The sequence below is a fragment of the Heteronotia binoei genome, chromosome 1 (assembly GCF_032191835.1).
Source record: "Heteronotia binoei isolate CCM8104 ecotype False Entrance Well chromosome 1, APGP_CSIRO_Hbin_v1, whole genome shotgun sequence".
Classification (NCBI taxonomy): Eukaryota; Metazoa; Chordata; class Lepidosauria; order Squamata; family Gekkonidae; genus Heteronotia; species Heteronotia binoei.
In genome coordinates, this window is record NC_083223.1 from 233860473 (window position 1) to 233885931 (window position 25459).

At 41.4% G+C, this 25459-nt stretch overlaps 1 protein-coding gene across 2 annotated transcripts in view; it reads right to left on the reverse strand.

The window, feature by feature from the left end:
- The window catches only part of CCDC88A (coiled-coil domain containing 88A), a 201985-nt gene that overhangs the window by 93048 nt on the left and 83478 nt on the right, over window positions 1-25459 (reverse strand). For both annotated transcript variants that reach the window (XM_060249353.1, XM_060249345.1), the window contains exons 4-10: window positions 18202-18271; window positions 16706-16764; window positions 13071-13154; window positions 11042-11182; window positions 10255-10424; window positions 1186-1267; window positions 700-858 (exon numbers count right to left, since the gene is read on the reverse strand). In XM_060249353.1, coding sequence (XP_060105336.1) covers window positions 700-858; window positions 1186-1267; window positions 10255-10424; window positions 11042-11182; window positions 13071-13154; window positions 16706-16764; window positions 18202-18271 — 765 coding nt within the window. The remainder of the gene's footprint in view (window positions 1-699; window positions 859-1185; window positions 1268-10254; window positions 10425-11041; window positions 11183-13070; window positions 13155-16705; window positions 16765-18201; window positions 18272-25459) is intronic.

A 25459-nucleotide genomic window follows, 5' to 3' on the forward strand; every position in this document is an offset into this window, starting at 1 on the left:
AAGTGGTCACTTCACGTGATCTGGACACTATACTTCTGTTGATAATCAGATCTTTCATTTTCATTTAGAAAAGAGATTCATGATACATGGACAGTTTCAAATCCAAGAAAGAGTACCTTCAAAGCTATGGGCTCCCCTTTACATCTGCTGTAAAAAACTACTAGCAATTGTGCATTCAGGGGACTTGGACTGGAGGGGTATGTAAGTATTGTTCCCCTACATCATTTTCCTGATGAAAATGCTACATACACATAGCTGATATTTGCCTCCAGGAGAAAAACATACAGGAATACATAAGGGTGTTCATTTTTCCCATGGCGAGCAGACAGCAACTCAAGGTGGGTGAATGTGATTTGCATCAGGAAAATGGCATGGAAGATAGGACTAAAAACCCACCCACAACCCACTCCCTATATAATGCCCCTGATCCGAATCAAACATTTATCCATCTAATGTTTGCTATTAGATTTAAAAAACAAAAGGTTATGTGAGATTCAGAGTAGAGGTCTCCCACATCATGTGTAGTTTGGCCCTGTATTTCAATTTCCACATCTGTCTCTCAGACCTGAGAGAAAATGAAGATCACCAAAATTATATACCTCTGGCACAAAGTGGTAAACTGGGACTCTTCCACAAATGGAATGTTCTATGAAAACGAACAGACAAGACCTTTAATAAAACATTTAAATTTCAAGTTACCTCTACTCTAGCCTTGTAGAATTCAATATCATGTAGCCTCTCTTTGTATCTGCTGACTTCACTTTCAAGCTTATCAACACGGATTGCCTTCTCTCTAAGAGCATCTAGCTCATCTCGGTACACCCTGGCAGAACGTGCATCCGAAAGCAAATTCATATTCTAGCAAATGAGAGAAAATTCTATTTTACTCAAAATCGGATCTGGTAGAAAATAAAACTGATACTGCACAGTAAACATCAATTGACAGAAGAGTTAGTTTTCATGAAAGTTTGGACAACTAAAGCATTAAGCAATAAAATTATTGATGGTACTGAACAAATTAAGCATATGTGGATCCATGTAAGAACTATAATTGCTCCTAGCAAAAGTCTGCTTAACTGAGAACATGCTCCCTTGACATATGTATCAGTGATTAAACTGGTAAAAATAAATAGCTACACTTGTGCCAAGCATAAAGGCTTGAGAAGCAATTTCATGTTTCCAAACCTCTTGCTGTAGTCTCTTTAATTCAACTTCAATCTGTTCCAGTTCTTGTTTACAATCCAGCAACTGTTCAGTCTTTTCCTCACTTAAAAAAAAAAAGTCAGTTAAAATATGAAACTAAAGTCTTAGTTTACAACCTCCCCTCCCCCAGAGAGAGAGAAAAAGACAGAACTAATTAAATATTATCTTCATCATTTACTGAGGACTAGAGATGTAAAGTTTCTGGAATTTTTTAAGTCATCCGAACAAAACCGCAGGGAGAGGCAGAATGCTTAGAAATTGAAATACACACAATACTGACTTTTCTATCAAACCTAAACCTATTTTGCTGCTTTAACAACATGAAATGTTACATTTATAAATTCTTAGCATATACAATTGTATTATTTGGCATATTTATAGATTTGGATCCAGATAGCTTTTTCACTCAACCTCACACCTAATTCCCCACCTTGCTACAGTCCTTATCCCACACTTCTCTTGTCCACACAGATCCTATGGTCCTCAGCACATTCTTTTTGGAGGCTACAAGAGATATTACCCTCCCCTTTTCACCAGCAAAATGCTGGCTGGATCCAACTCAACAAATTTAGATTCTGTGGATGTAGAGTTTTGGTGATCTGACAGGCGATTAAAATACCAGACAATCTGATTAAGTAAAGGACACATTCTTAATCTCACAAAAGGGATTACTGAAGTAGCAGAAGCTAGAAACCCTACAGTCGACTGGAAACGGCATTTCTAAAACTTCTGAACTGAGACCAGGATAGCTCTACTCCTTTCTTGTGGAGAAAAATCCAAATCCTTAAACAGAGCTCTGAATGAGGCTTAGTCTAAATCAGAGGCGTTGAATTCATTTGTTACAAGGGCTGGATATGACATAAATGTCACTTCGTTGGGCTGGGCCATGTGTGCCATAAAATGTAACATGAGGCATCATGAAGGTGATTTAATATGTCAAATGGCAATAGCGGGTGAATGACAATAGCAGGCTTCATTGGATTAGGTGTGATATGCAAAGAGGTAGTAGGTGTGGAGATACTAGCATTGGTAATGAGACTGGAAATCTAGGTCTCAATTCCATCCAGGAGGATTCAGTCCAGGAGGATGCAAAGAATAAATGGACATGTCTGACATTATAAACCCCAACATTCAGTTGCTGTCCTAAGAGTAGCAGTGCTCTCACAAAGGAATTTCAAAGGAAGATTAGAAAGAGAAACTGCTGAATTGCAACTGATATTGAAGCTCAAGACAAAGTGCCATCCTGGACTCGTTACCAATGTGCGACATCTGAAATCACTCCACTCTACATGATATAAGGGTCAATTCAAGTGTTCTAATTTCTAATCAGGGTCTTTTTGAAAGAAAATAAATCCAGATAGGAACAGTCTGTGCCCTAATATGCAAAGAAGTTTCTGCTACAAAAAAACCCCTGGGAACAGAGAAATCTAATCCTTTAAAAAATCTTTTCAGAATAAGCCAAAATAATTTCCTCAATGTACATTTCCTCAGTGTCCATCCACCCATCCTCCAAAGCAGAAGTATGATTGTACACAAAAGCTTATGTCTGAAATAAAACATTGTTGGCCTTGAAGCTGTTGTGGGACCCCAACTTTTGTTTCCTCTTTCTCTCTTTCCTCCCCTCCCTTCCTCCCCAAAAGAGAAGCAGCCCCAGAGAAGGAAGCAGAAGCTGTGTGTTTGTGTGTGTTTGCGTGGGGGAGGAGGCTCTCTCTCTGTATCTGTTCTGTGTGTGTGAGAGAGAGGAAAAGGGAGGCAAGAGGCAGGAAACAGGAAGCAAGGAGCCACTAGGAAGCTGTGTGTGTGTGGGGGGGGGGGGGGGAAGCAAGCTACAGTGCGACTACAGGAGCAGTCATGGAAAAGAAAGTTCCTCAGGGGGTGGATTTGAGCCCTCCGAAGGCCAAGTGCATCCCGCTGGCAGCATGCTTGACACACCTGGTCTAAATGGTTCAATTTGGCATATTACCAAGTCTGAGATAATGTCTGGTATGACCACTTTTGTTGATTGTTCTAAACGTTAATTAGTGTTATGTGGTATAATTCCCCCACACATCAGGATTTGTGCCCCTCTCTCCCCCCCAAAGGCTTCTTATCCCTTAAATCATTGTCAAATACTAAAAAGAACTCATAGAAAGGGAACCACAGACTCAAACAACTAGATAGTCTCTATTCTCTCAGGCCACTTGGAACTGAAACTCTGTGACAGAAGAGACCACAAAGATTAGTTCTATGTGAGCATTATCTAATACTTCAGAATGCCATGTATGAACATAGTTCTTCTGATGGATTCCCAAGGTGGCGAGCTACCTCCTCAACATGCCAAATGCACGTGGTAATTCTTCCAAGAAAATACGTAACATGAAAATGTCCTGGCATATTGTTTAGTCTTAAATTTCAGAGTAATATCTACATGATCTTTCCAATCTGGTTTCAGGCCTGGTTATGGTACTGAAACATCCTTGGTCACCTTGCTGGATGAGCTGCAACAGAAAACGGAGAGAGGGAGTGTGAAACTGCTAATTCTCCTGGATCTCTCAGTAGTTTCCTACACCACTGACAATGGTATCCTTCTGGATTGATTTTTCAATATTTTGCTGTGATATGACTTCTTTTCTGATTTCCCCCGCTACAGCTTCATCAATATGTCAATTAAATAATTCTTACAAATTCACAGGCTAAATCTTTTTCTTTTGCCTTTGTTACATTAACTAAGGAAACAGAATGCAGCCAGACATGACTCCTTAATGAAACCTTTAAAATTGCAAATTACCAAACTATTATAGGTTATCACCTATAATAGGGCTCAAATCCAACCCCTGAGCAACTTTCTTTTCCTACTTTCTTTTCCATGACTGCTCCTGTAGTCGCACTGTAGCTTGCTTGCCCCCTACCAGCTCCCTAGTGGCTCCTTGCTTCCTGTTTCCTGCCTCTTGCTTCCCTCTTCCTCTCTCTCACACACAGAACAGGCACAGAGAGAAGATTTCTTGCTGTGCTATCTGCTGCATACCTAGCTGTTAAAGTTCATTGTTCGAAGAACCATCACAGACTCCATTTGGAGTACCTTGGCTATCCCTCTCCCTGTCAAGGTTTGCATCAAGGCATGGTGAAATCTTTTCTTCAGAAAAGAGCTGGTGACAACCTATAATAGTTTGGTCATTTGCAATTTTAAAGGTCAATGAAGAAGAGATAGACATATGGACCAGTAGTAACAGCCAACAGATCCTTCATCATAGGGAGTGCTATCAGACCCATGGATTCAGAACAGAGGACCCTAAAAAGTGCTGCTGGAGCAGAGCAGCAAGCCACCTCTCTGTCTAAATTACCTAGCTCTGAAGAGCTGCTTCCTATACAGCTTTGTCACTATATGAGATCAGAGTAGGTATCAGGGATGGTTGAAAAGGCGTCTCCAATTCAGAATTTTGCACAGAATGATTGTTTTCTCTGTCAGAATAGACATCCACAATAACATGCTGCACATCAATCAATGGTCTTAGATTTTTCTGGGTACCCTTGATAATCACGAGATGGTGAATCAAAAAATAATGGGTGGTTATTGTTTTTACAAGCATTATCCATGTGATAATGAGGAACTGGGCACAGATGGATATAGTATGAAGAAGCTCAGACATTCCTAGTCATCTCCACAGACTGGCTGAAGGAAGATGGTTTCATTCTTTTTCTTGCTTATCTTGCCTAATCATAAAAATGCTGCAAATGATGCCTCCTATCCAAGGACATGTGAGTTCCCCACCCCCCAGCAGCACTTTTAAACACAAAGCCCTATCACTTCTGGCTTTCAGAGTAAACTATTTGAAACAGGACAGGAAGACATGTCACGTCTTTCTCTGAGGAACAAAGGAGGTTTCAAAGAATGACCAAGAATATTTGTGCCATTTTTGCTCCACAGTACTCCACACTTTCTGAATGCTGCTATCTGAGTCACTGGAGAAGATGATGAAACAATAATGCGTATATATTTTTGAACAAAAGACAATAAAAAGAAAAAAACAATTAATACATCCATTCTACCATCAAATTAATACATCCATTCTACCATCAAATTAATACATCCATTCTCCATCAAAGAGAGAACTGAAAAAGGAGATGCTCCCCCTCTACTCAGATGATAGAAACCATTGTAGGGAGAGGGGAGCTTGTAGCTGCTGGGTCTTGCTCCAACCTGGCCTGAAGCAGCCAACAGGCAGAGGGTTTTAGCAGGCTGGGAAGGGGATGCTCTCTAATTCCCTTTTCCAGTGAGCACACACATACACAGTGATTTATTGTGATTTATCAGATGTGATTTATTGCCTGGAGGCTCTGTCCACTTTTCTTCACTCCTTGCTCCCAGTTATCTGGTTCCCTCACCTAGCTGGGTGCCACTAGGTCCACCTGCAATGTTTATTGAGTCTGCCTAAAGTGTTGCACTTGCTTAGCTACTTAGTCCTCTTCCTCCTCCCAACTCCTGACTGCAGCCATCCTTAAATCTACCCCGAGGAGTCACTTCCCAACTGGAGCCAAGGGAGGGGTCCAGGCCAACGCCTCTCTCCTTGGCTCCACCAACCCAAAGAACTCTCTCCCCAGATAGGGCCACCCTTGCACCTAATAGCCAACTCTGGCCCAATGGGTACCCTTCAAGTGAGACCTGCACAATTGGCTCAATTCAGCCTCCCCCTTTACCCAGCCACACCCTCCTGGAATCAGGTCAGTCCAACTGGCCCCTTGTACCACAGAGCTCCTCACACTCCATTGCTTTTTCTAGCATTTTCCAGGGTTGGCCTGTGTAGGAAACAGTTCCCATGTGGGGAATACAGAAACCACAAAGATGAACTCCAATAGACTGGCTAGCAATATATCTTAAATTACAAAGATCCTTAAATCAAAAGTATAGCTATCTGTGAACAGTAATTTGTTCTATGAATTCTGTATTTTTTAAAAATGCAACGTAAATTATTATGTGCAGTAGTAAATTATTTTCATATCTTAATTAAACTTTAAGATTTTATGGTTAGCAGGAATTTGTTTACAAATAAGTTTCTTACACATGGTAAAATGCTAAATGTTCTCAGTGATGCCTATGCTTCCAATTGCATGCTTCAGCTGAATTCCAAAAGGAATTGTCTTTAATTATACAGAACATACCAGTGTTCACTATTTAGGCTATTAACTGTCAATCAAATTAATAACCACAATTTGCATTAATTTTCCTTGTGCAGCTGTTTACAGAGTATCTTGGGTACACTCATTTCAACAGACATGTTATAATCCAGTCATCAGAAAATAAGATCTATTTCTTTTATTGTATTACAGTACTCAAGATGACTAAAATGTATTACTTTGAATGTAGTGATGAGGCGGAGAGGGAGCCAACTAAAGATAACAATTAACTCTGCCAGTTAACAACCTAGTCAAAACTTTCCTACAAAGTGCACTGTTCTTAGTATTTTTAAAGACATAGATTATGCTGAAAATGTTCCTCTGACTCACCATATGATAAAGATGACTGCTGGAACCCTAACTCTTTTACTGAACAAAGCAAGATCAGTGACGAAAAACCTATCAATTGACCAAGGTGAAGCCATTATATATAAATGGTAGTAGTTTTGCTGATTCCCCTTCTCACTGTAGACCCCCACACTGACTCCGGGGGGGGGGGGGGGACAGTAGCAAAACATTAGAAAACCCCTTTCTGTCATGACTACAGAGCTCACATAGAATAGTGTCAAAGCTAAAGTCTACCAATCAGTAAACTTAAAAAGTTTTGCCAAATAAATGCTTGGTTGAGAAACAGATACTAACGTAACAAATTTCTGTAACATTTTAGCATGTTTTAAATGGTGTAGTGTATTGTTCTTAAAACAAAAGGCATGAAGGAAGAAAGAACATGAAGATGGTAAGATCTCATCATTATTGGGGTACAGTACAGTAGTAATGAACTGCCTAAAAATAGTAAGGTGCACAATTTCTACTCTAGTTGTATTTCCTGAGCTATAATACACACCAGACACATTAATACCTCTCAGTATTTATATAAATAAATGCATAATATATCCCTAACACTACAAGATCAAGCAAAACTGTGTCTCCTTCTTCTAGAAAGGAAAGGAAAGGTCCCCTGTGCAAGCACCAGTTGTTTCCGACTCTGGGATGACGTTGCTTTCACAACGTTTTCGCAGCAGACTTTTTACGGGGTGGTTTGCCATTGCCTTCCCCTCTCTGTCTCGGCTTGACTTCGCGAACGAAGATTTAAGAAGGGTGCAGTAGTCCACATCTGCTGCAGGCTCGCTGGTGGCTGACAAGACCAATGCGGGACAGGCAGATCCGGCCACAGTGGCTGCAGGGAAAAGTCTGATTTGGGGTTGGTGCTGTCGTCTCCGGGTCAGCATCAGGCGACCAATACCCTGAACCGCCTACATGCAGGATCGGGACTGCGGCTTCCAGTGGCATCTTCCACCTGCCGTTTCGCCCCTTGCCCATCGCTGCAGGACTTGGTGTGTTGTGGGTTGTGGATGTGGATATGCCCTTCAGGCCTGCGCAGAGGAATTTTTAGGTGAAGCACAGTGTGCGCAGTACTGGCTCCACCCTTTCACCTTGGGGTCATCTGCCATGGCCCAGTAAGCTGGGACGCCAGCAGCGAGTCCTCCAGGTGGTAGGTGTTACATTAACGAGCTCTATCTGCCCGGGTTTGATGTTAGAGTTTTCCTTCTCTTGGCTGGTGAGGTTGGTGAGCCCAGCCTGCCCATCCGGTTATACCACCGGACATTCGGTCGCACCATGTCGTGGCAAACTCTGTGAGAAACGGGGGGGGGGGGGGGACCAGCGAGAAGGTGTTGCCACGGATGCAGTAATGCAGGAGAGGCCATTGCAGTGACCATCTGCCAGGCATAGCCGGACAGTGACCACGCGGCGTTCACTACACCGGGAAGGAGAGGCTATGTATTGCGCATACACTTTCCCTGGGGGGGCAGGATACCCAAGAGGGAGCCCCCCCCTCCCCCCAACTTTTAAGACTAGTGAGGTTTTATTGAAGGTATGAGCTTTTTGCCTTGTTACAGAGAGGGGAGGAGGGAGATTTGTTGGGCTTGTTATGGGTGCAACTGGGTTCCCCTCATCTTTTTCATTGTATTAATGCCCTCCAGTCTTTCTCAATAGGAAAGCATGTGAACTATTTAGAAGAGAAATAACAAGCAAGCATTAGGCTGAGTGTATGCAGCCCAGGTTTACCCAGGAAATTTCCATTGATTTTTCTTTCACATTTTCCTTTGATTGGGGATCTTGAATTTAGACTTCCCAGATAGTAGGCTGATACTAATCACTGTACATGGCTGTCTGTTCTTGTACTGCCACATAGGAGTTGTAGTTATTTTTCTGGAGAAGACTATAGTTTTGCAGACAAGCACATAGCCCTCAATCTGTGCCATGGTGCCTTCACATAGTCTTGACCAGCACATGAAGCTGTACAAAACTTATGTACAAAAGCTCACAATGCCCAAATGCTTCATGTTTTCCTCTAGGTCTGAGGCTCAAAGCATTGACTATGAGATCTTTGTAATGAATGTCAATAAATCAAAAGTAGGTTTGCAACTTATAGATGTGCACACTTGAACAACACCTGAACAACATATTCAAGATTGGTACAGTACAGGCATTGTCTGCAGCTTTTGATGCAATAATTCATAGCAAGAGATGGCATTTATCAGACTGTAAAACAAAATATTCCAAGAGTGCTAATGTTTTAAGTAAAAAAAAATTGTTTGTCTGTGCCCCCTTTATACGGTTTGCCTTCCCCAGTCTTTTACTTTCCCACCAGCAAACTGGGTACTCATTTTACCGACCTCAGAGGGATGGAAGGCTGAGTAAACCTTGGGACGGCTACCTGAATCCAGCTTCCGCTGGAATCGAACTCAGGTTGTAAGCAGAGAGTTCAGACTAGAACTAGAGTTCTTCTAGAAAATGGGTGGCCAAACTGCAGCTTGGGAGCCACATGTGGTTCTTTCACACATATTGTGTGGCTCTCAAAGGCTCCATCACCTAATCAGCCAGCTTGGAAAAGGCATTTGTCTCTTTAAATCAGTTCAGTTCAGACCTTTATTGGCATAAAAGCAATAATGATTCACAATCAAAAGTAGATACAAAGGCCTGAAGTATAGCAAGAACAATATATAAAACAATCAATTAAAATAGCAGCCAATGATACAAATCAAGAGTAGACACCCAGCAATTAAAATGCAGTAGTATGCCTAGATTTAATTTTATAGGCTTCTACTAAGAAATTCGCAACACATGTAGTAATGTGGAGATTAACATCGTCTAAAAACTAGGTTAGAGTTTTCCTTTGAGTAAATACATTGTTTTGGAGGTATTCAGCTAAAAATTGTCTATGTTGTAAGGCCAGGAAAAGACATTCTAAAATAATATGGGATATAGAATCAAGGACTCCTAATTCACATGGAAATAATCTATTTTGGAGAGGTATCTTTCTAAACCCTCCAAAGAGAACTGTTGATGGGAAGGCATTTAAACGTGCCAGAGTAAAAGTCCGACAATAGAATGGGGAATCTAAAGTAAAAAAATAATGGAGTATCTTCCCATGTCTTTGGAGTATACCTAGATTGGCTGAAGAGCGAACAGGGGGATGTGAGGAGAACACTTTTTGGTATTCGTGATCCATAAGCCTTAGTTGGATTGTTCTTAAAATATGTTCTTAAAAGAGTGTCCACCTCAATATCAAGTTTTTTGTAGTTTGTGGGTAAATGTAGAGAGCCAAGTGGTGCTCTTTAAATCACTTCTCCAAGCCAAGCCAGCCGGGGGCTTGGAGAATAAGTTGCTTTCTTTCCACCTCTCCCTCCCTCCCCCTCCATCTATTTGCCTCCCTCCCTCCCATGTCATGTGGCTCTCAAACATCTGAGATTTATTCTCTGTGGCTCTTACTTTAAGTTAGTTTGGCCAACCCTGTTCTAGAATGTTCAGAGGCATAATCCTATAGCTCCTCCATCCTGTAATAACCCTATTTTCTGGAAGAACCACAAAGTCTGTTGCTCCCCTTTGTATACTTACAGCTCTTGTCTAAGTCTTCTGATCTTTGCTTTGGCATCTGCGAGCTCCACTGATAAATGCTGTCTGCTTTCAGTACGTTTCATGCCTGGAGATCCACAAGGTGATTGTGCTGCTGATGCATGAGGTAGAAAATGGAGAGAGTCTCTTTCTTCAGAGAGCTCTATGATAGTCTAAGGAATAATAGAACCTTAGTTTTTGTAGCAAGAAAATGTAGCATATCACAGACACGTGAAACAAACTAATATGAACTCAAACTAATATGAACTCAAAGAGTAGACGTCCTAATATGTGGGTACAATTCAGCTGAAAGACCTATTTAGTCCTCTGTACTACAGAAATTTCTAGGATAATGCAATCTGAATTACTTAGCTCAATTACTTCATGAATTTATTTGCAAAGTTCTTGTCTTGCTTTTGAGTTCATCTGATGTGCAGATTTTTAATCTACTTATCTCAAGTACTTATCTCACTGACATCCTATTATTTTAATGGCAAGAAAAGTCATATTTTGTAGCTTATTGATCATTTTACCCAACAACTATTCTCAGTATTATGGCACAGAGTTTTTTAAAAGCACAAAGCATCATGAAAACTTTAGGAAATTTAACGCAATTCGGTGTTTTGACTGTACCTACTATTCCATCAAATCAGCAACATTAACATTTCCAGCTGCATTGTTTGTACATTAGTCCCTTAGCCTTTTGTGTTAGTGAAATTAGTACGCTATCTCTTTTAATGATCTATAATTCCTAAACAATATATCTAAAAGACTGGTAAAAGATACATACCTCAGAATGCTCATCTCGTTCATCTATAAGTTTTTTTAAATGCAATGCCATATTTTTAAGGAGGGGCTCAATATACTCTTGTGACAGAGCACCATCTTCCATCCACTGTAGATCAAAAACATTTTCCTGATTATGTGTCACCTGCAGAGAAAAGGATCAATTCAAAGTGAAAATTTAGGTATTTAAACAGTAAACATCAAAATACGCACTTATGTACTGTAATGTGAACGTGGCTAGGAAGGAGGTATACTTTTACTTGCCACCTAGCTGACAGCTGATTTTAACAGGGGGAGAAGCAATCCCAATGAGCAGCCCACCCTGGAATTACTAAGAGGTAACCTAGATCGGGAACCTAGATCGGGCTCTGCAGGCTGTAGCGACGTGGCTCAGATTGAGTGGGCTGAAGTTGAACCCAGCGAAGACAGAGGTCCTTTGTGTGGGTCGCGGCGCCCTAGGAGGGGAAATAGCTCTCCCAACTTTCGACAGCGCACCATTGAAACCAGTGCGCCAGGTAAAGAGTTTGGGTGTTTTACTGGAGCCTTCATTATCAATGGAGGCCCAGATAGCAGCCACTGCCAAGTCAGCATTCTTCCACCTGAAGCGGTCAAGGCAGTTGGCCCCCTTCCTGGAACGCCGTGACCTCACAACAGTGATCCATGCAACGGTCACCTCAAGATTGGACTACTGTAATGCCCTCTACTTGGGGCTACCTCTGTGCTGGACCCGAAAGCTGCAGCTGGTGCGTCGGCCAGGCTACTATTGGGGCTCTCGAAATGGGAGCACATACGGCCGGGGCTGTGCGGACTGCACTGGCTGCCAATCACCTACCGAGTCCAGTACAAAGTGTTGGTTATTACCTTTAAAGCCCTATATGGACGAGGACCAGCCTACCTAAGGGACCGTCTCTCCCCATATGAACCCCAGAGAACACTGAGGTCAGTGGGTAAAAATAAAATGACCACCCCTGGGCCGAGAGAGGTCAAACTCCAAAACACCAGAGCACGGGCCTTTTCAGCCGCGGCTCCTGCACTGTGGAACCAGCTTCCGGAGGAAGTGCGGGCCCTGCGGAACCTTGACCAGTTCCGCAGGGCCTGCAAGACCGCCCTTTTCAGACAAGCCTATGCTGATATCGACTGCTGAGTTGCTAGGAATAAAAGAACCGCCATATATAATACTACCATGGAACTATCTAAACTGGCAGAACCAGCGCCAGAACAGTTTTATTGCTGCCAGATACATTTAATGTAACTTAAATTATGTATTTTAACTCAATTAACTGGTTTTTATGTTTAATTTTTAACTGTTAAATTTAAAGTTTTACCTATTTATGTTAATGTATGGAATGTTGTTAGCCGCCCTGAGCCGCCTTGGCGGGGAGGGTGGGATACAAATAAAATCTATTATTATTATTATTATTATATAAGAGGAAATGTGCTGGCAAATTGAGGTATTCTGGTTTCACATGCTACCTAGCCACACTTGTTGATTACACCTTTATCGCAATGCCTGGTTATATACAAGGGAAACTTGTGAAAAACATAGTAGTAAAGAAATCTAATACACTTTAGAAGTAATCTATCACATTTCAGTTTTAAAAGGGAATACGCAAGCCCAATTCTATGCATGTTTACTCAGATAAATACTGATATTTGCTCCACAGTGGTACACCTAGGATTTCAGAATATTCCTTTGTGTGGAGTCACTATAAATTTACTGCAAGCAAAGAAGTGCTAAGTAGAAATTTATTACATCCAGAGATTACACACTATACCACACCAATTAAATCTGGGAAATAACGTTAGCATTACCATAAGTAATTTTCATAATGTGTGTTGCAAAACATTCAAAAGAAACTGAGAAATATTTAACAGGAAATGGCACCACCTGATATATCACAAAGGCTCTGAAAGGATTCTGGTGGTACAACTTCAAATTGATGATATGCTACACAGTCATATAATGCTTTGTAAATACAATTCATACTCTTCAGAATCAGGGCAGATAAAAAAAATTTTTTAATAAGATTTACCTCTTGTATGTGGGCAGCAACAGCTGCTCTCATATCAAAGTCTAAACTCTGGATCCTTTCAATGAACTCTTCTTTCTTCTGACACTAAAACATTCATATTAGCCAGAAGTCACTCTATCTTAAAAACACTTCAAATATTTATTTCAATCACATACTGCTGTTTACAGAAATAATTAACTCAGTATTATGATGCAGCATAAAACAAAACTTTTCAGCTGTCTAGATAGCTGATGATAGCTGATGATCATTCAAAAATATATAGTTTTATAAAATTCTTGCATGAAAGCTCATACCCTACCACAATTTTTAAGATGCTATTGGACTATTACTCTTCTCTCTGAAAAGATTTTGCAGAGAAATAAGAATTCCCATTCCTGCACAAGATCAAGTTGAATTTCCATTTCCATTATGAAAATGTAGTTCCAAACTCACCCCTTCAGCTTCTTTCTATTCTTCCCTTATAACTGACCTGTCTTAAGAACTGATAAGGCTGTGTATTTAGAGACCTTATGCCTTCTGAATGCAATTTGTCAGAGGAAAATTGCCCACTGAGTTCCTAACTAACACATGTAAGAAAAACAATCACACAGTAGGGAAGTCATTCAGTTATTAGACCAAAAGGTCAGGGCCAGGGGTTTTTTTTCTGGAAAAAGAGGTGCTGGAACTCAAGAGGGAAATAAAGGAAAAACACATGGATGCCCCTCATGAACATCTACACATTTCTGATAATTTGGTTTCCACAGAGGTTCCAGAACTTCATTCTACCACACTCCTCCAGAAAAAAAGCCCTGGTTAAGGCAACTGTTTACAACTGCAATGTACCCGATTTTTAGTAGCTGAATTTTAAATGTACTTAACCTGCTCTAACTTCATTTTTTTCTACAGGCTAAAATCTTCCTTTTCTTTTTACTAATCTCAGGCTTCATGTTTGCTGACCTGAAATTTCTGTTAGGTGAAAAGAGAAATTGCCAGGCTCATTCTCTGATGTGTCACATGTATTAACAGACTAAGAACACATTACAAAGTCTTTAAATCATGTCCAAGTCAGCCATGAGGACTTTCAATCAGACTTCAGCTGTAAATTTTATACAGAGAATACATTTTCAAGGCACATGGAGACCTGATTCTGATGGATACTCTATACCACTGTTTCCCATTTGCAGGGTCAGGACCTGGTACCGGGCCACGGAAGCCTCACTAGCGGGTCACAAAAAAAGCCAAAGCTAACCCCGCCCCAGTAAAGCATGACCTCTGCTCTGCTTCCTTCCTTCCACTGTCTCTCTGTTGTGCAGAGAGAAGCTTGCCTTGAAGACTGACACAGGCTGCAAAACCTGAGCTCTATTTGGCTTCCTTCCTTCCCCTGTCTCTGTTGTGCAGAGAGGAGCTGGGCTGCCTCTCCTTCCTTCTCCCCGTCTCCCAGTGTTTGAGAGAAAAGCTGCCGTCCACTGGCACTTTAGATCCATGAAGAGTTCTTCAGGGTATGAGCTTTCATGTGCCTTGCAGTATGTTCTTTCGGGGAGATTTCCCCGGGAGGCCTGGGTGGCAAAGAAGGAGTGTGTGTTTTTTTCAGCCAGGAGGGGTGGAGAGTGGGCATTCCAGTAGCTATTTTTTTTACCAAACGACCCCTGGGCAGAATTGTTGCTGGCTGGGGTAATCTGATGGTGAGTAAGGCTTTTTTCCCCCTTTGTCCCCCTGCAACAACAACAACAACATTTAATTTATACCACGCCCTCCCCGCCAAAGCAGGCTCAGGGCGGCTCACAACATAATATAAAAAGGGATGCTCTGTCTGTATTCTTGGTGCTGGGGGTGGGGGGAAGCAACAGTGGGAGGGCTTCTATTGCCCTGGCCCCACTGGTGGACATTCTGGTGTTTTTTGGGCATTGTATGAGAGAATTTTGGACTGGATGGTCCACTGGCCTTATCCAACATGGCTTCTCTTATGTTCTTTCTTTCCATGTCTTTCTTTTCTTTTCCTTTCCTCCCATTTCATTCTTTCCCTTTCTTCCTTTCCTTCCATTTTTACTGGATGAAACCTTTCTGTTCATCATACTGTTGTTGCAATCATAGGAGCTCTGTCAATGAAAAATTGGCACCCCCAGTTGTAGCCAGCTGGCCTTTCTATGAGATTTCTGTGTGAGTGAGAGAGGTGTGGGGCAGAAAGAGATTATTGGAGATTACTGCTGTATATCTCAGCAGCATTGGAAGAGATGGTACTATGAACTTGGCACCATTTTACTGGTCCCGCTTTTAACAGCTGTCTGACACCAAAATTAAACACCTCCTGTAGATATTAAAAAGGATGAAAGAAGTTCACTGGCTAAATATCTGCACAACAGGTTGTTTTTAAAGGCATGGGAAACACAGCCAGTAAAAAGCTGCAAGCCCCTCATAAATATCCTTTTTGGAATAACTGCAGAAAAGCTTGTATGAACTTCATATAACTTGAAATTAATTCATTAATTGCAGTACAATTCTCTGCTACCTTTCACAGCAATTTCCCAGTGTTTCAACTGAAGATAAGTATGAAAAATAGCTGTCAAAATATTTTCTTGAAACCAAGCAAGCTTGGTTGTAGCTTGAGGCAGGGTTCCAGTAGCAGCAGCTGAAGGAAGGGCCTACTAAATGTGTCAGCATATTTTGAGGTACAGCAGCTGCCAGGGCCCAGTGTGCGTAGTACACAGCGCTGGCATTCCTGATGGCAATGGCAACAGCACTTCCAACTGTATACACTGGCCAGTGCTGTTGAGGAAGGGGTGTGTAGGTGTGCAAACAATTGAACATAGGCATTAGAAGTGCTTGCAAGCTGGAGAAGAACACACAAAAAGATAGGTGCATGCAGGTATGAGGGTGGAAAGAGAGGACCCTGGGAATGTTGCAGGCCACCCACTTTCCACCCCCATTTTGGCTCAGCATGAGTTTCAGAGAGAATTTTCTGAAAACAAAGTTACTTCAAAAGAAGAGGCAGGCTTGGGGGAGTGCCCTGGAAGTGACATCACAGGAAAAGGTGGAGTTTTGGTTGTGTGCCCTGGAAGTGACATCACTTGGCCCTTGACCTGGAAGTGACACCACAGGAAATGACATAATTCCTGTCTCCCGGCTCCACCCCCAAAGTCTCCTGGCTCCACCCCCGAATTTTAGTGGGCCACGAAGGAGAAGTGAAAAAATAACTGGGTCATGGGAAATAAAAGTTTGGGAAACCCTGCTCTAAACAATAACAGATATCTCCAACAGCATAGTGATCATTTTAATCCCCCCCCCCGATGGTTTCTGTAGCTTTGGAACCTTTGCTTCCATTTATGCCCCCTTTGTTGGATGCAAAGATGGTCTTTGATCTGCCATGAAGTACTTACTGAAAGATTCCGGTCTTCCATGAGCAGAAGAATCTGTTTGGCAGCAGAGGGTTATCCCACAACAACAACAAAAGAGCACTTTAAACTGAAGCAAGGCTTAGCATCCTGAGTTAGGCTCCTGGAAACAGCTTGGGTTTGAAGGAGCTGAGTTTAGAAGGAATGTCCTCGATGGCCCTTTCTACTAAGTAACTGAGAACAGAACAACTATCCCCAAGAGGAAGTCTATCCAACTGAGCATTTGTCTTTCTCACAATTTCTCACAAATAGCTGTGTAAGTCTTACCTGAACTGCACAGCCAAGCAGAAGTAGGAGTAGCTTTTTTACTTCTTCAGTACCTTGTTCTGAAAATATTTTTAAAATGGTGTACATTTTTGACAAGCTGTAAACATTCCTATTCTTTATCTGTCCCCCCATCTTGGTATCTTTTCCACTGGCACTAGATTAACCTGGATTCAAGGGACACACAATTACATCATTGCATGTTGTCCCATGATGCAGTCCTTTTCCTGGGACCATATAGATGAGGTGTCCCTGTGGTGTTAGGAAAGCTGCATATTATTCTATGCTGTGCTGCCAGTGATTAGAATACATGACTGGTATTCCAGCTTCTAGACATAATGAAATGTATCTTTTAAATACAGTTTCTTGATAACCAAACTCTAATGGCTATTAGTATCTTCAAACATAATTTATATTTGGGATGTAAAAACGAAATTATTTGCTTAGAAACTAGTTCCTTGCTGAAAACAACACAACAATTTTCACAGGGAAAGCAGGCAAGCAGCAAAATTAGGGAACACATCCCATCCTTCTGAGGACTTTGCCAATTAACATAGTCTCTTCCCCATGTAAAATTTGACTGGCACTCCTGTAGGCATAAATAAAAAAACATTTTTCCCTGGATGGTTTGGCTTTCTTTTAGGCAAAGTAAGTTTGATCATTCTCTTCTGCAGCTTTTAATACGCCACCATTACACACACCTGCCACTGAGAATACTAGGGACCTGGAAAAAAAACCAAAAACTCCTGCTTTTTTGCCTTCCATCAAACAGGGCAACTTGGATGAAGGAGGCCATCAAGACTTCTTTCTGCATCACCAAAGCACTACATTTCAGCCTGCCTGATCTTGGCATTAAGCCAGTTGAACATGAACTTTCCGCTCAAGATGCTTGCCCACTTCTGGAACTGAAGATTTAGTACTTGCTCACATGGCTACACTGCCTTGCAACTGTTGAGGCCATATTGAGGGAGCATGAGAGTGAACAGGGAGCTCTGTGTAAATTAGACAACACAGAAAATTAGCACATAGCTCACAAAAAGTGAAGACAGGGCAGTGGCAACTTAAAATAATGATTGGCAACCATTAATATTAAGTTACTATGCAGAACTTTGGTGCACACAAAGGAGGTCCTTCTGTGTTATAAAAACTGATCACATCTCCAGTGTTTCTCCTAACTCAACCAAAAACGTTCTAAAAAATCAAATCATGCTTCAACATCCCTCTTTTTTTACAGTCTTCATTTTTGTCCACACCCACAAAAGTAATAGATGCAGAACTAAGTAAGATTGCCCAGTAGAAAAAGACCACAGTTCCATTATATGTAACAAAAACAAGGAAAGCAGATGATTAATGATACTAGAGAACTTCATCTGCCCACTGTTGTTATTTAGACTTTTGCTGGATTAGTTCTTGCATAAATTCAATCTCTCCCCACAACCCCCGATCATTTAGAAGTCATGGTATTACTACAGCTTTTTTAAATTGAGCAAGAGACTTACCCGAAAAAGGGTTTTTGCCAATTATTAAGACATTTGGCAAAGGCATCATAATCAACTGCTGCAAAGTCTCCTGTGGAAAAAAACCTAAATATTTACAAAAGCTGTGGGAATGATGAGCTCACATTCAATGAATTACTAAAAATCACAATAGTTTTAAATAATAGCCACTTAAACTCACTTGGAATTTAAAATACACCTGGTCCAATGGTATTGAGGGGACTATGTCAGTAAATGATATTGAGGGGACTATGTAAATGAAATACAAATGCTCTCAGCTGAATATTACACACAACACACATAATGTAAGACTCCATGTACCTTTCAACATGAGGGGTTGGGAAGAATTTACAAGTTAGTGGGGAACAGACAGAGTGGAACATAAAAACCATAGAATAAACGTAGCATTAGCACTTTTATCAATTTAATTTAATCTAATTTTTAAAACTTAACTAGAATTTTAATTGAATTGTTTATAATATTTAAATGTAATTTTATTTATCTCTGTATAATTGAAACTTGAATGATGTTGTTAGCCGCCCTGAGCCTGCTTTGGCGGGGAGGGCGGGATACAAATAAAATTTTGTTGTTGTTGTTGTTGGATGACTGATTTTAAGTGAATGGGAGGATGTCTCCTCCCTACCCACCTTTGCAGCAATAGGCAACATGGTACAGTGGTTAGACTCACTCACTGAGCTGCTCTGCCACAACAGCATGGCCTGGATGAGGCATTCAAAAATCTGGGAGATTCAGGTTCAAATTCCAACTTTGCAATGAAAACTCGCTGAGTGACCATGGGCCAGACACAGGTAGAGATGAGAATGAACTGGGAAGATGGAGGTTCATGAAGCATGAACCTCTATGAACCTTCCCATTTAATGAACTGGTTTGTGATGCAGCACACCTTGCAAACCTTACATGTTCCCTTTAAATTACTGATTGATTGATGGGATTTATATCCCACCCATCCCGCCAAGGCAGGCTCAGGGATTTTGCGAGCTGTGCAGTGTGTGAATGACATCCAAGCAGAACTTCCAGGTGACCTTGCCACTTGGAGGTCTTGTGTGGCTTGCAAAAGTGATTTAAAGGGAACGTGTTCCCTTCTGAAAGCTGCTCACAACAGCCATTTAAAGGGATCCCTTTAAATGGCTTTTACAAGTCACACCGCACAAGTGAACTCAGAAGCCATTTAAATGTTCACTCACTGAGCTGCTCTGCCACAACAGCGTGGCCTGGATGAGGCATTTTAAAAAACCATGGTCTCTTTAAATCAGGGGTCCCTAACCACTGGGCCATGGACCAGTACCAGTCAGTGACCTGTTAGCGACCGGGCTGTGGAGTGAGGCAGAGACCTTTGCCTACTTCTCATTTAAAGACCCCCATGGAAGGGCAGAGATGGGGTGTGGGCTTGGGGGCAGCAAAAACCCTAGCACCCCACCCCCACTAGTCCGTGGAAAAATTGTCTTCCACAAAATTGGTCCCTGGTGCCAAAAATGTTGGGGGCCACTGCTTTAAATGCCTTCCCCAAGCCCCACTGCCAGCATGTCTGCCAACACAAATACAACAAACCTCCCAAAACCATCTGGGAGGGTCGTGGGAAGTTCACGGCAGTAGGATGACAGAAACCTTGCTTTACAAACCACAAACTGGGCCTGGTTCATCATAAATTTAGGTCCGTGAGCTTGTCTGGCCATCCCTACTCATAAGCTCTTAGCCTAACCTATTCCACAGGACTGTTGTGAGAATAAAATGGAGGCAAGGAGAATTATGTAAGCTGCTTTGGGTGTCCCTTGGGGAGAAAGATGGTGTGTGAAGTAAATAAACAAGTGGTTTGCAAAGTATCCAGAAGATTTCTTTGTCTAATGATTCCACGGAACAAAACTCAGTTACATTTGATCTTGGTCCTCCCCACCTTACTTTACAGTGGCAGACAAATTAACAGCAGGGCTGATTCTGAAACAGAACAGTGTCATTTCATGTGGGAAGCTGTTTGTGCAAAACGAGTCTCAAGAAGTTTGGGCTGCTGCAGCCATCACAGGGACCAAATGCTCGGAATGAAAATAAATGATTTTCTGGCATTCTGGAAAATAGCCACATACACATAGAGAGCCATTTCACGCAAATGATTTCCCATATGTATTCAGTTCCCTGTTTTGGCAGCAGCCTCACAGATAATACAATATCTGATGTGGCATAGAGTTTCCTAATAATAAACCCTTCACTGAACTCCTGGAGGGTGGGAGTCTAAATTTCATCAAATTTTCACTTTTTTTGTTTCCACTATCTTTTGTACAATCTTTTTTTCCTATGCATCCATATAGAATCACAACTGTAATACATTAACAGATTATGTTCCTGTTGAAAAAAGGTGAAAGGTACAAGCTGACAGTACAGCAAATATCTAATCTTTGCGGAATTTAACACCCACTGTGTCAGCAGCAGGCAACTGAATGAAAATAAGGAAAGGAAAATTATATTTAAAGGCCTAATTTCCCAGAAGGTACTAATCAACTATTCTTCTTTTAGAATACAAGCAGTAAAGCAGATTTTTTTTTTGGGGGGGGGGGGGGTGGGTGGGTCAGGAAACATTCTTTCTGGACCATGCACTGACTCTTCCCCACTGTTGTAAAATCTTTGCTCAAAAATGGGCAATTTAGCCTACAGTGCCACACTTAAGTCCCATCTAGCTAATGTTTAAAAAATATGAAAAATCCACATTAACTCAGTTTCAGTGTGCACACAAAACTGACACAATAAAAAACAGCATTCACTGACTGAATGTGAAGATAGTAACTTAAAAAATGCACTAAAGCTATGAATTTAATAGATCATAAAAATAATTTCTTTAACATGAAGATTTAGAAATACACACCGCAACAGGGAGACAATATTGGGCCATAACACTACACTTAAATCTAGAGATACAGTCCAAAAGTTGACTACACCAACTGATTGGGATGTATTAGCTGTTGACCAAAAACATCCATTATTAGGAAATAGAACTACACTACTATAAATATTCTACAAATACTCTGACAGAAGCTACTCTAACCATGATGGATTTAATCAGTGAAAATCCCCAGTCTAGACAGCACCTAATTCTTTAAAGTTGATTTGTATTCTCTCATGAACATCTGGAAATCTATCACAGCAGATGTACACATACAAATCTGATAATGATGTGCTGAGTTTTCTTATACAACAGAGATTTTGAAATGTATTGAATATAAATGTCCAATTTTATTAATGTTTTGTGTGATTAAAAATCAAATATAGGCTGCCCCCTTTTCTTCTAGCTGTTCCACCTACACGTTTTGATAGTGCACTACCACTTAAGGCATAATCAGTGTTTCATGGATATAAAAAAATACAATTACAAATTTAAAAAACTGAATGGAATCAAAAGATTCTGAAACAATTAACTGATTTTAATATAATAAATTTAAGTTTCTATGAGTGACCTTTTCTGATATTTATAAAATATCCAAAATGTTATGTTTCTACAGGCAGAGTTCAATTTGAAATTTAAACACTGTAGATAAATTCCAAAGCTGGTTTGACATAAACGTTACTTCTACATAGCCATTAGCTATACAAATGAACAAACATACTACAGTAACATTTCAAACTGGAATTTTATAGCACAGCTGACACATATAGGTGTGATCACAACTCAGCAATAGTGCAGTCAATCTATGACTTTTACTGGAGCAGGTAAGTAGCACTGCAATTAGGCGGAGCTAGGCAACAAACCTGATACAACCTGGGCAATTTCTACACAAGACAATTTGCTCTGGCCTGCTCCCCAACAGCAGTGGATTTTCTGGGAGCTTTCGAATCACACTGTTGTTCAATCAGCTTCCTTCCAGTTTTTCTCCTGCCTTGCCACACATTTCCTCAAACCTGAAAGACTGCATGCAAGGCAGGTTTGTTCACTAAATGGATGGAGAAGTGTGGATTTTTTGACCTCCCCACCAACACAGATACCATTTTCTTGTTCTCCCTTCATGCCTGTTATTCCCTCTACACCCCTGCTAATGGAAGGCTTTCCACCTTGGTTTACTGGAGCTGGGTGGGTGGAAGCTTCCATGGCCTTGCTTCCCCACTCACCTGACTCCCAATGTCTCAATGAGTGAAAAAGAAAATTCGTGGCATCCCAGTACAGTGGATGAGGAGAGAGTGAAGGGGAAGTTGCAAGGACAGAAGCCCTAGATTTTAAAAAAATAGTTGCTGTATACAGAATTCTGCCACTATAGTGATGGAGTGAATACCAGTTTTTAAAGTCAAAAGGCCCTTCATAAGCAGGGAGAAGCATAATGGCAGGAACAAGGGGAGAACAAAAAAAGCAACAACCCAAAACCCCACAATCTCTCCCATGCAGATGCTCCACTGCTGTTGTGAATATAGGTACATCTGCAGTGACTGTGAGTGCCCCACAAGGACATCATCTCGATGAGGAAGCAGCCCTAGTGACATCAGTCATTTATAACTGTCCAACAGTTACTGGAACTGATTCAGGAGCCCACAGCTCAGCTATCTACAACCAGGCACCACTCAGATGAGGAGGCCATAACCTTAAAGCCTGGGGCACCATGGCAGCAATCCAAGAGCAACAGTCTGAGCCAGATAAAGGTAAACCAATGGAAATTAATATCAGACATAGGTGCTTATGTCTTGTTGACCCTTGAACAAAGTATTTTTCACAATCTTGACGTATTCCTGATTTTCTGGGAAGTCACTTCACAAGCATAGAAATTGGTTTGGTCACAGTTCTTTCACATGTCTGCCCCTCCCTCTGCATTTTCTCAATTGTGAAGTCAGTTTATTTTTCACCACATAATCAAGATTTCCAAGGAGATCAATGGTGTCACAGCATACCCTGTCCAATTTTTTTCACATACACATACTGATATACCACTCAATTGCAAATTTACCAGACTCTGAATTCCCAGCTTTATTTTTTTTAAGTAATTCTTTAATCTCTTCTCTCATAAAGATGTAAAGAAAAAAGGCATATATCCACAAAGGAAGGAAACTTAATGAAAGCCTATTACTGTAACGGTATCTAAATATACTGATATTTTAGTGCCTTTTAAACAAAAGAACTGAAAACAAAACATCTTCAGGGTGAGAATGAGAGTGGTCTGAGGATAACAATGGTTCAATAATTGAAAAGTGGATTGGAGTTGGGTGGGAGTTGGCAGGACAAAGAAAAATTACAGAAACATTATGCAAGGCAGAAAAAACAGCTTCCAGCAGGGATGCTGAGAGTGGGGATTGAGGGGACAAAATTCAAGGGACCCAAGTCTGCTGGAGGGCGCCTGAAGCCAGCATCATGCTGCTAACGCAGTTCTGACTCCAGCCACTAGGGGCACAGGGAAGGCAAAGCACAGTAAAAAGCACTCACGAGTCTGCTAGCTGCACCTTTTAGCAAAATTTACTTGGAGGCTAAAGGAATTATCAGATCCTATATCACAGTAGTACCACTTTCTCAAAAGCAGTTCTGCACTGAATACTAAGGATGGGCAGAAACCGGCTGATGAGCCAAAATACAGCACAAACTTGGGCCAGTTCGGAGCCCTCAAATATTTACTAAAAGTGCCATACATTTTAAGTTTAATAAAAATTTCAAACTTAAAAAAAAAGTGTCGTACATGTGTCATAGATAAACCATGTTTTGGGGCCACTTATTTAACACTGAATAATTTCAGATAAAGGAATACGCAACAACGTGATCCATCTATACAGTGTGAGATGGGAAAGATTATAGCATTGAATGGTGAAGACTGAACAAGTAAAAAACTAGAATAATGTTGTTGTTTATTCCAGCATTACCTTCAACCCCAGTGATACTGGATTGTGTACCTTAGTCTTTACTGTGCTGGCAACACCAGTCTCAATCTGCTAAACCTCAATGTGAGTTAACCTCTCTCCATCCTTAATCCTATCCTATCTCTTTTCTCTGTTCTCTCTCAGCTACTACCCTAGGCCACAAATAGAGATGCAGTAGCCTGAAAGCCTGAACCAGATTCTCTCTTCAAGAACTGGACCCATCTCCCTGGTCGTTCTCGCACTCACCTCCAGCCGGCGCGACCCCCCTCTTCACCGCACAGGATCTGCGCGGATTTCGCACTAAATGCCGCGGAGCAGCCTTTTGCGCCGGAAACTCCCGTCGCAAAAGCCGCGCAAACGCCAAACTGCCTTTTGGCGATTTACGTTTGAGCGGCTTTTGCGACGGGAGTTTCCGGCGCAAAAGGCTGCTCCGCGGCATTTAGTGCGAAATCCGCACAGATCCTGTGCGGTGAAGAGGGGGGTCGCGCCGGCTGGAGGTGAGTGTGAAAACGACCGCTGTCTTAGCCTTCATGGGCAAAAGGTGCAAAACCCTGGAAATTTAATTTGGTAGAGATATTCCCAATTATGCAAGCTCTCTTCTTCCTTGATAAGCATGGATCAAGGCAGAAAGGCTTTTTGTGAGTGAAGAGATCAAATTACTCCAAGTTCAAAGAAAAAGAATTTTATCTTTACGTATACACATTTCCATAGATATAGGAGTAAAGAGAAGGTACAACTCAACAGTGCAATACTACAGCATCTGAGTATGATCAAAGCAAACAGGATTAAACTCATCCTTGTTTTCCTATAATCAAACACCTTTGTGATGCTGAGGTCACAGTATTTAGTCAAATGCAAGACTAAGCTTTTTTCTAGGTATGCTATCCAAAAAGAGATGAGTTATCTTAAATTTGTGTACAAGTTCTGGTCACGTCCAATGTGATGGAACCGGCCTGATTCTGCCTTCAGACACGGTCCCGTCAACTCCCTTTTGAGTTACCAACTCCTGAAGGGAGCTTATCTTCTTCCTGCCACTAGGGCACGCTGCCACCACCTGTTCAATTTAGGGGTTCCTGAGTTACCTCCTTCTAACCAAGTCCCAGACAAACACCAGCCAAAATGGCGTTTCTCCACACCTCCCCCTACTTAGATTCTGAGCCAGAGGGCTTTCCTACTACAGAGAAGACCCCATATCAGAATCCAAAATAACTAAGGAGAAACCCATTAACCAAAACATACAAAGATTAGGAATTTTCCTAAAATATAAAGTCCGACACCTTAAGTGTCCATGTTTTCTGGACAAAAAGTCTGCAATCACGCTGTGCATTCAGCAACAAGCTTGCTCTTCCTCTGGAATTCCTGAATCCTTCAGGACCACCTCTGGAGCTTGGTGCTCTTCCTTGGATGCAGCTGTTGTTCCAGAGGAGAT